This window comes from Manis pentadactyla, chromosome 2 (genome assembly GCF_030020395.1).
Source record: "Manis pentadactyla isolate mManPen7 chromosome 2, mManPen7.hap1, whole genome shotgun sequence".
Classification (NCBI taxonomy): domain Eukaryota; kingdom Metazoa; phylum Chordata; class Mammalia; order Pholidota; family Manidae; genus Manis; species Manis pentadactyla.
The window spans coordinates 214,911,941-214,925,305 of NC_080020.1; the positions used below are offsets into that span (position 1 = coordinate 214,911,941).

Here is a 13,365-nt window from a genome sequence, read left to right on the forward strand (position 1 = left end):
TGTAAAATTTTTGGCCTCAGAACAACTTTACGTTCTTAAAAAAGTAGAACTTTGAAGAGTTTTTGCTTATGTGGATTATTTCTATTGATATTTAATATATTAGAAATTAAAATAAATTAGAAACTAAAATTGAAACATATTAGAAATTAAAGTAGGATTTTTAAAATATTTATTTCAAAATAAGATTAATTAACCCATTATATGTGAATGTATATTATGTTTTTATGAAAAATAATTATTTTCCATATTGGAAAATATTTAGTGAGAAGAGTCACATTGTTTTACATTTTTGCAAACATCTTTAATGTCTGTTGTAATAGACAGCTGAATTCTCCTATCTGCTTATACATTCTCTCTGTAGTTGTAATATCACATGTCATATGGCTTCTGGAAAATTCCATTACACTTGTAAGAGAATAAATGAAAAAATGCTAGCAGATCTTGTATTACAAAAATAGTATTGGCCACTTAAATCACTGAAAGGGTCTCAGGGACTCACAGAGTTCCCAGATCACACAGTTTTTTATATCCACTTCAGCTATTTTGCCCATCTCCCCATTCCCCTCCCCTCTGGCAACCACCAGTTGGTTCTCTATAGCTATGAGTCTGTTTTCTGTTTTGTTCATTCATTTGTTTTGTTTTTTAGATACTACATATAAGTGAAATCATACAGTATTTGTCTTCCTCTGATTTATTTCACTTAGTATAATGTCCCCTAGGTCCATCCAGGTTGTCACAAATGGCAGGATTTCCTTCTTTTTTATGGCTGAGTAGTATTCCATTGTATATATATACCCTATCCTCTTTATCCGTTCATCTATCAATGGACACTTAGGTTGCTTCCCTCCCTTTCTCAAATTAGTTTTTCCTTTTTTGGGGGGTGGGGATAAATACCCAGAAGTGGAATTGCTAGATGATATGGTATTTCTGTTTTTTAATTTTTTTTTTGAGGAAATTTCATACTGTTTTCCACAGTGGCTGTACCAATTTACATTGTACAACAACAACAATGTAGGAGGTCTCCCTTTCCTCCACATCCTCCCCAACACTTGTTATTTCTTGTCTTTTTGATACTAACCATTCTGACTGGTGTGAGGTGATACCTCATTGTGGTTTTAATTTGCATTTCCCTGATGAATAGTGATGTTGAGCATCTTTTCATGTGTCTGTTGGCCATCTGAATGTCTTCTTTGGAAAATGTCTAACTAGGTCCTCTGCCCACTTTTAAATCAGATCATTTACTTTTTTGATCTTGAGTTCCATCTGAGACCACACTTTGAATACTTCTGATCTAGAGCAAACTTTATGTAAAGGGCCAGATAGTAAATATTTTAGGCTTTACAGTCTGTTGCAGCTATTCTATTCAGCTGTGGTATCAGGAAAGCAGCCATAGGTGATATGTAAACAAATGGGTGCAACTGTATTCCGATAAAAATTTATTTTCAAAAATAGTGAGGGCGTGAGTGCTGAATTTGGCTCACTGGCCACAGCTTCCCAACCTCTGATCTAGAATACCAGGCTTGCAGGGGACCTGGGTTTAGGGCTGGTGCCACAGAAGGGAGAGGGCAATGCCATCTGACATCCTAGGTAGAGGAGTAAAAAGAGAAATTTCCGGAGAAGGCTAGATCTTCTATTTCTAATTACTCTAGTTCCCAATTTGCTAAATCTGCAGTCTCCACCTTATCACTTAGATATCCCTTGAACAGTACTGCTCCTCCCACAGCCCATCTAAGCCTCTGCCTTCAATCCAGCTGCTCATCAGAAGGCACCTTAGTGTCATTTTGTCATCTGTGCTCCTGTACCCTTTTGGAGCCCCTATTCCCAGGAAACAAAAGCGGTCTTTGGACATGAATCTCAGTTGTGTCCAAATGCTCTCATCCACCCCATGTCCCCTAGCCCTGGTGAGAATAAAAAAATCTCCCAGTGAGCAGGTGTTTTTCTTCCTCTGTTGCGAAGGCAAAGAGGGATTACTCCTGGTTCTAGTTCATTTGTGGCTACAAGTCTCCTGACATTTCCTCTGCCTTTGCTTGGCTCTACCTGCCCTCTCTCAACCCTTTGCTCCCTGGCCTGACTTTTCTGGGTGTTTTCAGGATCACAGGTTCTGGACCCCACAGGCCTGTCCTGGGCACTAAGGAAATAGCTTTGCCTAGGCAGAGCCTGAGGCAGCTGTAGAAACTCATAGTCATGGTACTTGTCCTTCCCCAGCTCTCTACCAGCTTCATTCTACTTTCGCCCCCCTTGTCTCCTCTACTGGCATAAAGTGGCTAGCCCTGTGGGGTTGGCCTATATTAAAAGGCTAGAAAAAGGCTGCAGTCTGAGGGTGGGGTGGGGCAGGCTCCAAATCAAAGTCTCCTCGGTTATCCGGAGAAGCCCCATGCTATGGGGAATCCCCAGTGCATACCCAAAGCCAGATTTCCCAGTTCCAGCTGTAGAAAAAGATAGTGTCCCACCAGCTCGGGAGGAAATTATCTGCTCCTCTTCCTACCACCATTGAACTCATCCTGGAATACACTGCTATTTGGCTTTAAAAATAGAACATTCCAGCTGGACTTTTATGGTCTTGTGAAGAACACTGTGCACATGGCCACCCACACCTGGTCTCTGCCCCTGCCTGGCCCCATCCAGCTGCCCAGAGCAGCTCTGCACAAACTCTCCAGGCCCCTCAGCACAGACTTGGTAGATTTATGAGTTCGGCCTTGGCTGAGGCCTTCTCCCCATGGCTCCCAGCCACAGTCCAGCTGCTCTCCCACGTCCATGCATGCAGCCATGACTGGGACGTTCTGTGCCTCCACCCCAGCTTGCTGAGTCACCCCCTTAGCCCCCTCTTCTTGCTTCCTTGGACACCCCTGTGGAGGAACCGGACCCCCAGGCACTCACAGCCTGCCCAGAACCTCATTTATTTTCATGACAGCAATGATGGCTCTAAGGCTACCCCTGTTGGGACTGTAGGGAGCCTGGCCCATTCCCTTCTGCTCTCAGACCCTGAAGTTTAACAAAAAGATGGTTTCTTATCTGTCTGGACTTCAAGAGCTTGGTTTGAAGCTAAATCTGATCTGGAAAATTACTTCAGTAGGTGCAGAGAATCTATACCTAATTATTCCTCAAATGATTTCTTCATAGATAGATTCCACCAAAACTCTATCAGGTTTCTGGCACCCCCATGGCAGGACTTAGGGAGCACCTGGGAGGCCTGTGCCTGTGGGAAGGAGCTGGCCCTAGGAGCTCATTTGTAGACAGATTGTAGAAATAATTGCAGAGCCAGTAAGGCCGTAGGCTAAAATCATACAAGGAACCCACAGAACCCAGGCCTATCTTGTTTTTCCTGGAGGTTAGGTTTCTAACATAATGGAAAGAAAAGACTAATTATCATCTCCTGAAAAAGATATACATTCTCCTTCTACAGTCCTTCAAGGATCTAATAGGGTCTATCAATATCCTTTATATGCAAGGCCTTAAGGTGCTGTCTGGTTCAGTTCAGGTAGACCTGCCTCTGGGATAAGAACATCTCAAACTAAGCAGCTGGGACTCTCTGAAAGTTTCTCTGGAAGCTGGCATGTAAGCAATGTAAGCTTTATGGCTTAACCTGTAAATATAACTCATTTCAAGAAAAGAGTGGAGGATTGCTGGACCCAGAGAGAGAAATGTGGTGATGAGGGGCAGCTGGGAAGACCGTAGTGCAAAGACAAGAATCCTAAATTCCTCCTTGTCTTTGGGGAAGCATCTTGTGGCACAGTAACAAAGCATGTTCCCTTTCTCAGTCTCCCCTCTGCCTATGTGACCCCACCCAGCTCGGTTCACACTCACAGCTGCTGAGGCCTGTCTGGCCTTTACCTTTCCCATCAGCACCCGTGGTGGCTGCTACCCTAGGCCCCACCTGTGCAGCAATGTTTGCTGGAACCTTAGGGGAAAAAAGCAAGGGGCAGAGCCCTAACCCAGCTTCCAACTTTATCAAACCCCTTCCTCTTGTAGCGGCCACAGAAGAGCCACCAGGGTGTCAGCCCCTGGGTGCAGGGATGAAGATTTGCTCCCAGGAGCTCCTGAGGACTCTGTATCACCAAGGTACCCACCGCTTTGTCTGGTCTGCGTGTTGGAGCCCGTGTCAGATTGGATGGGTGAGTCCGAGAGAAGACAGGCAGGGCCTGGGGAGCATCCAGGTCCCTAAGCTTGAGCTGCAGTCTAGGACGAACGGGCAATTGTGAGGGTCATTTGTCATCAAAAGCTGATGAGGGTGGCCTGGTGGGAAGGAGAGCATCGGCGTCTCCAGAGACTCGGGGCCCAGCCTCTGCCTCCTTCATTCTTTGGCCTGAGGTGGTGGCTGTGGCGGAGTCCAGACCAGAGCCCAGGCCTCCGGCATAGAGACGAGATCGCATTGGCCACTTCTGTAAGACACGGGGATGGGAAGTGAGTAATGCTCACTACTGCAGCCCCTCATAGTTCTTGGCACCCAAAACCTGGCCTTCACCACCCGTTTCCTGAGGTCCTTTCCTATCCTACCTGCTCTGATAGTGGTCTCAGGCTCAGACCACTTACGGCCCCACACATTCTCCTTTCTATCTGAGCTTGGCAGACGTGAGGAACCATGGACCCTGAGAGGAGCCCCCACAGTGAGGATGGAGGTGGATGGCAAAGCTGGCAGCAGCCAGGGGGCTGTGCAGTGGGGAGGTTCCTGACATCAAACAAGTCCTGACCCCCTCTTGTCCAGCTCCTGGCTCAAGTGCCTTTGGCCCCAGATGGCAGTGCTGCCCACTCCCTCTAAGCTGGGGATTGTCTATCTTTCCAACAGAAGCATGGACAGTCCCAGAAAATGCCTTCTTCTTGACAGCCCCTGCCCCTGTGGCCAAGGGGCACGGCTCCTAGCTAACTACCCCATGGTACCAAGCTGTTGGAGGCTTAGACCTCACCTGGCCCTCATTCTCCAGCATATTTACCATCACTTCCTACATGCAAGGGCCTTACCTTGACCACAGTTTTGCAGCTAAGGAAATTGCTGTGCCACCCCAGATGCCACTGTCAGCATTTCAGAGCTGCCCCTATTTTATCTCAAATTCTTGCATTTTAGCTATATTTGCATGAAAGAAAAAAAATCTCAAGTTTCAAGACATTTCAGAACCTGATATTTAGGGGAGAGAGATGGTGAAAAGTATTCTCCATAAAAATAAAGTTGACCCTATTACAATGTTATCCTCAGAAGGCCAAGATGACCCTTCTTCCACAACACAGTTACATTCTGCAGCCAGCAACCTACAGTGCCGTGGCCTGGGTCTGCTTGGTGGCTGCAAGAGTGGGGTCTGAAGTCAGACACTATTGGGTCCAAACCTCATTTAATCACTTACTCTCTCTGAGCTTTGCTTTCTCATCTGTAAAGTAATCCTCATTCGGTTCTTGTGTGGAGTAAAAGATAAAAGTGCACTAAATACTTAGCCCAGCTCCTGGCATAAGTTTAGTACTCAAATAATGTTAGCTATTTTTGCAGTGATGATTATGGCAAATTTTACTTTTCATTCACGATCTCACTTCATGCCTCAGAAGAGAAGGCTCCTATTATCTTCCCGTTCACATGTACTAGAGTTGAGGTTCAGGAAACATAGGTGGTGGTCTGGTAAGTGGTGCCTGCAAGAAGCCCTCCCTCCCCACTGACGCCTCCCCTCTCCCTCTACTGTTGCTCCACCCCCTCAACCCCCTGCCCTTGTTTGCTTCTAGAGTGATGCTTTCTTAGGCTGAAGTCTAGAGGACGCCAAGACATTGTCTGAGAAGGTGTTGCCCCCTGGAACCTAGTCCCTTCTGAGTGCAGTTTCCTTTCCCAGGTCCCAGCCCTAGAACTTGCTCCTCTACCCTCCCTGCCACTGGGCACCCCAGAGTCTTGGGGCCTCTGTGAAGTTCCCTCCTCTCGGAGGAAACACATTCTCATGAAGTGATTTCCAATCACCACCCCCACCAGACCCACGAGAAACCCAGGGTCAGCCCAGCCCCAAGAGCCAGCCTTAGCTCCTCCCCGTCTGAGACCATCCCAGTGTCAGCTCTGTCAGGGCAGGGGGCCTGCCCTGCCCTGACGGAATTCCTCCATCCACTTCCCCTGCTCCGAGGCGCTGGGCCCATGGCCTACCTTGAGAGGGTGCAAGTAGCGAAGTCCACGCAGGAAAGGTGGCCGGGCAGGGCCAGGCAGTTCGTGGCCAAGCGTGCGGGTGAGGTGGGCTATGTAGCTAGTGGCCAGCACCAGCACGTCCAACTTGGAGAGCTTGGTGTCGGGCGGCACGGCAGGCAGAGCAGCCTGCAGGGCCAGGAAGGCCTGGCGCAGGGTCCTCACGCGGCTCCGCTCGCGCGCGGCGTTCTCAGGACTGGCCTCACTCTGCACGGAGGACCGCAGGTGAGCCGGGCTGGCCAAAACCCCGTCAGCCTTTGGCCTCTAAGAGCTTTCTAGAGTGAGGTCTCCTGCCGGTCATCGCGCACTGAGCAGCAGAGACCAAATGGCCTCACACATTCTCTGGCTGCTCTCAGCACTGCCCTGTTTTACAGCTGGGGAACTGAAGAGAAGGCCCTGCCGGCAGCAGGATGGCCTGGTCAGAAGGTGAGAGTCCTTTACTCTTTCTAACCCTGCACTGTGCCTCCTCTGAGCCCTTGCTCTGTCCACACCACAGTACGAATCCTGCTTATCAGGGTGCCCTGGGGCCACAGCAGCGCAGAGCGGGAGCCTGCTCTGTACGGCTGACCCTTGGCCCCGCCACGTCCTGAATGAGGAGGCAGCTGCAGTAAAGAGGAAAGGACACCATACAGGGGGTCAAAACACACAGGCTGAAGTCCTGGCCCTGCTGCTGCCAGCTGCCCTGGGACCTTGGGAAATTCACATCACACCTCAGTGCCTCCGTTTCCTCAGAAGTGAGTTGGGCCAGCTCTCTGAGCCACGCTCTAGTTAAGGCCAGCTCTAACTCATCCCAGCCACCCAATCATGGAGACTTGGAGTCGAAGGGGCGAGGGTCCCTCTCTCGGCAGGGCGGTAATACTGAGGCTCAGCCACCAGAGGTGACATCTCAGCTCCTCTACCCCGTGCCTCCCCGAGCAGCCCCTGCAGGCCCAGTGTTCCTTACCCTGCCACGGGCCGGGCTTCCGGCCCCGGCCCCGCTGGGGCCAGGGGTAGCTCTGCTCCGCCTTTGGTTGCTCCAGCTCATCTCTTCCCATGTGGCCTGCCTTGTCCTGCTCAGGCGGCTCCTCTTCCCGTCGCCGCCGCCTGCTAGCAACCGCAGCTTGGCCCTCGCCAGGTTCTGCCCCACTCCGGGCATGGCTTGTCTCCCTCTGGCCTGTCTCTGCAACACGCCCCACGCCTGGGGTGTGGTGCCACAGTCCCCAGGGCAGGAGCACAGAGTCTGAGGGAGCCCTTGGCTCAAGCTGGCTGGGGCAGGCTGGCCAACCAGCCAGCAGTGTCCATATCTGAGGGAGCTGGCGCCAGCTCAGTCCTGCTTTGCTCCTTGTTCTGGGAAAACCGCCCACCGGCACAGCCCCCGCAAAGAGTCTCCTGCCTGCCTCCTAATCAGTTGGGGGTGGCGGGGGGGTGGGCGGTTCTGGATACTGGGAGTGGCCAAGCCCTGGCAGGAGGCCCCTGATGAAGAAGGCAGGAGGATGGGACGGGATCTTCTTTCCTGGAGCCTTGCCCGACCCTGACAGTGGTCCTGTGATAGACCTGCAACTTCTGCTGTGGGGCTCAAGTCCATACAAGGGCCCTGAACCTCTTCTCTGTGCCGGCATGCCTGCACACATCCTTGAAAGGACCTTTCCTCCCCTTGCCAGTGAGTGTGACCTTGCAGTCACAGGGTGCCACATCCCCCAAACACACCACCTATTTCCCACCCAGTGCTTATACTTGTACCTTTCCAGCCCCCTGAATACCTTCTTCCAGCTCTGCCGGGGAAATGGCTGTCCACCCTTCAGGTGATGCCCTTCATTTGTGAGGATTTCTTTAAACCCCATGGAGCCCAGAGCCCATCTCTCCCCAAGGAGACATGGATTTAATTGGATTGGTACTCCCGTTGATGCATGACCACACCTGCTAGTTTCCTGGTGGTTCAGTGTTCTTGGAGCACTATGTGCCAGGCACTGTGCTAAGAACCTGATAGGTATTATTTCTCAAAACAACCTTATAAGAAAAAAGAGACTCTTATGTCCTCATTTTACAGATGGGAAAACTGAGGTATCTGGAGATAAAATAACTTGCCCAATGTCAAACATCAAGTAAGTGATGGGGGTGGAATGAAAACCCAGCAGTTAGTTGGACTTGGAAGGCTGCCCCTGACCCTGTGCTGTTCTGCTTTGGCTGAGTTACTCACATGTCTGCCTCCATGCTAGACGTGAGGTCTTTGAAGGCAAGGACCAGGATGTTTGCTGAGTTGCATCATATCCTCCACACACTGGTAGGTGGAGGCAGGGTGACGGAAGAGCAAGTCTGCCATAGTAGCCCCTGCCTGCCCTTGAGTTTCAACCTCTGCTTGTAGCAGAATCCATTTTACGTGTCCTTGTCCCCCAGTCTTGAACTCCAGGGGAGACAAAATAGGAAATGGGAAAGTACAGAGAGGACAGAGAAACAAAGGTGGATGTACAGACAGTGAGAGACACCTAGCCAACCAGAGAGAAAGGAAAAAAGAAGACAAAAACAGCCCAGATGTCCATCAGTAAGGAAGTGATGAATAGATTTTGGTATATCCGGACTATGGAATGATGCACAGTAATAAAAGAATAAGACAGGTTCTGTGTGGTGACATGGTAAAATGTTCCAAGATGCACACTTAAGTGAAAAAGCCTAGTTTAACAAAAGCAAAAATGAACAAATGTGACTACATCAAACTAAAAACTTCTGTACAGCAAAGGACACCATCAGTAGAACAAAAAGGCATCCTACAGTATGGGAGAATATATTTGTAAATGATATACCGATAAGGGGTTAACATTCAAAATATTTAAAGAGCTCACACACCTCAACACCCAAAAAGCAAATAACCCGATTAAGAAATGGGCAGAGACACTTCTCAAAAAAAAAATGCCTAGTTTAGATCAATATGTATAAGATCCCAGCCAGGATCAAAACCACTAAAAAAGAAAAAGCTGCAAGTGCTAAGGTTTATGTGCTTATGCCAGTGTATAGAACAAACCTGAAAAGTTGCATGGCAAGTGTGTGTGTGTGTGTGTGTGTGTGTGTTTACTTCAGATGCAGAGAATTAAAAATACTCCTAAATTCATGGCACACTGTTGTCTGTGGTTCACACAGGGCCTCTTGTTAGCCTCCCCCATTCCCCCACCACCTCCCTCCCTCCCTTCCTTCCCTCCTTCCATTTGTTCCCTTTATCCCATCCCCATTATTCTTCCTATTATAGGTAACCACTCCGAAGTGTTTAATGTTTAGTCTTTGGCTAGTATGTGTGGTGATTTAAAAATACATACAAATTCTTTGATACACCTCTCTAAAAGGTGGAGGCTAACCCCCTCCTATGAGTGTGGGCAGGGCTTAGGGACTTGTTTTAACAGTAGAATGTGGCAGAAGTGCCTGTGCGTTACTTCTGAAACTAGGTTATGAAAGACACCGTAGCTTCCTCCTGGGATCTCTCAGATCACCTGCTGGGGGCAGCAAGCTGCTATGTCATAAAATGTGCCATTTTAACCATTTTTAAGTAAATGTTTCAGTGGCATTAATTACATTCACCCTGCTGTGCAAACGCCACCCCCATCCATCCACAGTATATTTTTTCATCTTGCAAAACTGCAATTCTATACTCACTAAACAGTAACTCACCCTTCCTCTTACCCCCAGAACCATCACTGAACTTCCTGTTTTTGTGAATTTGATTATTTTAAGTATTTCATATGAGTAGAATCATACCGTATTGGTCCATTTGTGATCAGCTTATTTCACTTAACATGTCCATGAGGGTCGTCCATGTTGCAGCATGTGTCAGAATCTCCTTCCTTTTAAAGGCTGAATAATATTCCACGGTATGTAGATAACACATTTTGTTTATCCAGTCATCTGTCAATGGATATCTGGGTTGTTTCCATCTTTTGGCTTTTGTGAATAATGCTGCTATGAACTTTGGAATACATATATTTCTCTGAGACTCTGCTTTCAATTCTTTTGAGTATATACCCAAAAGTGAAATTGCTCGGTCATATGGCAATTCTAATTTTTAATTTGTTTAATTTTTAATGTTTTATTTGTTGAGGAACTGTTTTGCACAGTAGCTGCACCATTTTACATGACCAGCACAAGGGCTCCAATTTCTCTACATCCTCAGCAACACTTGTTATTTTCTGTTTTGGTTTGGTTCTACAATTGCCATCCTAATGAGTGTGAACCTATGTTTTTTAAGCCTCCATTTCATTAGTTTTTAAGTTACATTTTCATTTTCTTCCTTCTCACTTCTTTAATTTTTGTCCTAATGTTCATTTCCCAACTTCTCAAGAAGAAAGCTTAGTTGGTTTGTTTAAAGTTTATTGTTTTGTTAAATGATAAGAGGAAAATAGAACAAGAAGACAACCAAATTTTTTACAAAAGTACAGCCTCAAAACTACATTAAGCAACAACTGATAGAAATGCGGGAAGAAATAGATAAACCAATAATTAAGAGTTGATTTTAACATACCCCTTTCTGAAACTGATGGAGATTAAATAGGTATACAAAAGCAGAGGTACTGAATTATAATTAATAAACTCAAGATAGTAGATAGATCCAAAAGTAGAGGACAAATAGTGGACATCCGAGAGTGAAAATGGAAGCATGTCGAAGCCAACTTTTAAATTTTACTTGGCATACTTTTGTATTGTTTGGATATTGTACAATAGAATTTATCTGTGTATTATTTGTATACTTCAAAGAACAAAAAGAGATAAAAGGCAAAAAAGCAATAGTGGTTTAATCAACCAGCTCACTGTTTCCCACCACAACGCTCTGTCCAAGTCTTGATGAAATCAAAGTACATGGAGATTATCATAATGCCAAGGCTGGAAAAACTCATTTACAAAGTAGGAAATAAGAGTAATGTGGAAAAAGTTATGTGATACATACTTAAAGATTTTTTTAGGTACCTGTTAGCACTTGGGGAGAAGGTACATTGCATTGCTGAACTGCAAAAGCCACTCACAGTGGGTCAGAGCACAGATGTGCAAATTTTAATTCCCATCTAGCAAGTAGCTAGTTTGAGAGAATGCGTCAATCAACTTTGGAAGAATAAGAAAAGGAGAGTTGCACCGACAAATCTGGTAATACTCATCCCACCACTCTTCAGAAAAGACAGAGCTTTCCCAAAAGCCTTTGAGTATTTCTATTGAGATGAACAAAACTAACTCTCTTAGTTGGGTGTTATTAAACAATCAGTTTGTTAATTTGCCCAACTTCCGTGTTCTGAGACCATGCATCAACCATCTTTCTGCCTCCCAAGCAGGTCTGGGTACATAAGTTGAGAATACTGATGATCTTGAAAGCAATAAGTCCATCTCTGCAGCTATGATTTCTCATGGGAAATCAATGATATTGATTCTATTTACATGTTGACTTTCCAAAGAGCTAGACTATAGAAAGAGAGCATACTAATTATTTCCTGTCTGTGTGAGCTACTTTTCCAGGGTAAATTTATAAATTGGCTTTCTGGCATGACCTCAGGTTGTTGTGTACTAATTGACATGGTCAAAAGCATATTTCTTATCCTGGAAAGTGAAAGCCCAGATACAACTACCTTCCCTGAACAGCATATATGCCACTTCCAGATGGCTGTATGTTCTCTACAACCCATTGTGGCTATTGTGCTTATCCGTTTCCTTTCTAAGAGCTCACATACATTCTGTTCAATAATCCAGTTTATGTCCCGTCCAGCGGGACCTAGTTATTTGTGGGGACGAGGGAGATCCGACCTGAAAGAAAATGGGGGCGAGAGAAGAGCGAAGGCAAGACAATGTTCTGATCAAGCCTTCAAATTTTATTGTAAGACGGGGGTACATATATACTAATGTTCAGGGGCAGAGTGGGCCATAGGATACTTGTAAGCAGGGGATTGGCTGCACAGCAGGGATGGCGCAGCGAGTTACATTCTGATGGGCATATGATAATGGGGAAGGAGGGGGAGAAGAGTATCTCTTGGCGCGCGCGGGCTTTCTTGTTGGCGCGCGCGGGCTCGCAGCTAATCTCCAGGAAGTGAAGCAGGAACCTCATGAACTGTGGCCATCTTGTTGTCTTTGTGTGGCTCCCAACATCTCCTCCCTTTCTATTTATTTCAGAAAGGTGGGCCTTAATCGAGTGAGGGAATAGAGGCCTGGCTCCTCCAGCAGGGTAACATTTCGCAAATGCTCTCGGTATCTTTTAGGGAGGAGAGGCAGAGCTGAAAGCCAAATTGATCTTAATATATCAAGGCTTTATGTACATATGGATACCAACCTCTATGCAAGCCAGGCATATTCTCAGGGAGGACCAGAGAGGTTCTAGGAAGAACCCTCCCTTGCGGTACTTTGTCTCGCACTCATCTCGATGCCCATACCCTCATAAATGGTAATGGGGTATGTCTGGTTCTGGCCGACCAGCATATGGGCCACATTAATTACGGTGCCAGAATCGATGGTACCATGGTTGAGGTGCCTGTAAAGTTGAGAACTGGAGACCGGGAGCGTTGGTTGGCTCGGTATTAGACTCTTCATCACAGGCTGTAAGTCTGTGATAATGAACAGCAACTGCTGGCTTGACGAGCTGGTCAACCTGCTCTCGAATAAAGGCTGTTAGTTTTCTTAAGGCCCAAGGGCCAAAAGACACTAAAAGGAGGAGTCCTGCTAAGGGTCCAAGGATGGTGGGGATCAGAGTTGTGAGCCATGGGGACTTAGTGAACCAGGACTCAAAGGGACTTTGGCTAGCTTCTCGCTCTCTCTTTCTCTGGTCTAGCCTTTCTCTAAGCTTTGACATTGAATCTCTTACTATTCCGGAGTGGTCTGCATAGAAACAGCATTCTTCTCTTAAAGCTGCACACAGACCTCCATCTTTTAGGAGCAGTAGATCTAGCCCCCGTCTATTCTGCAAGACGACTTCAGAAAGGGAAGTCAGAGATTCTTCAAGTTTGGTAATAGATTGTTCTATGGTTTTTAGATCGTCGTCAATGGCGATTCTCAGCCCTTCATAGTTTTGGTTCCCCTGGATGATGGCAGCTGTCCCTGTTCCCACTCCTGCTGCAATTCCTACTCCCACTAATGTGGCTAGGGTCAACGAGACTAATTCTCTCTTGTACCTATTTTTAGGGTCGAACTCAGTGACAAATGAGGAATCATCATGATATATAAGCCTTGGTACTAGTTGAACCATAACACAGAAATCATGGGAGGAATTGAAAACAGAGGTGGAAACACACGGTGTT

General features: G+C 46.8%; 1 protein-coding gene across 1 annotated transcript; it reads right to left on the bottom strand.

The window, feature by feature from the left end:
• Position 1: 1 nt before the first annotated feature.
• On the bottom strand, positions 2-8,594 carry TCF23 (transcription factor 23). The gene is made up of 3 exons (XM_036903468.2): positions 7,083-8,594; positions 6,104-6,346; positions 2-4,379 (listed from the first exon to the last, which is right to left on the bottom strand). The coding sequence occupies exons 1-3, from the start codon at positions 7,272-7,274 to the stop codon at positions 4,203-4,205; spliced, it is 612 nt and encodes a 203-aa protein (XP_036759363.2). The 5' UTR covers positions 7,275-8,594; the 3' UTR covers positions 2-4,202.
• Between the last annotated feature and the right edge of the window lie 4,771 nt (positions 8,595-13,365).

What these genes read in the sequence shown, in the direction of transcription:
- TCF23 (XM_036903468.2), bottom strand. Translation starts at nt 7,274, where the DNA reads ATGCCCGGAGTGGGGCAGAACCTGGCGAGGGCCAAGCTGCGGTTGCTA. An exon ending in GAAGCCCGGCCCGTGGCAGG is followed by an intron (nt 6,347 to 7,082) that starts GTAAGGAACACT and finishes TCCTCCGTGCAG; the next exon opens with AGTGAGGCCAGTCCTGAGAA. An exon ending in GCTACTTGCACCCTCTCAAG is followed by an intron (nt 4,380 to 6,103) that starts GTAGGCCATGGG and finishes CGTGTCTTACAG; the next exon opens with AAGTGGCCAATGCGATCTCG.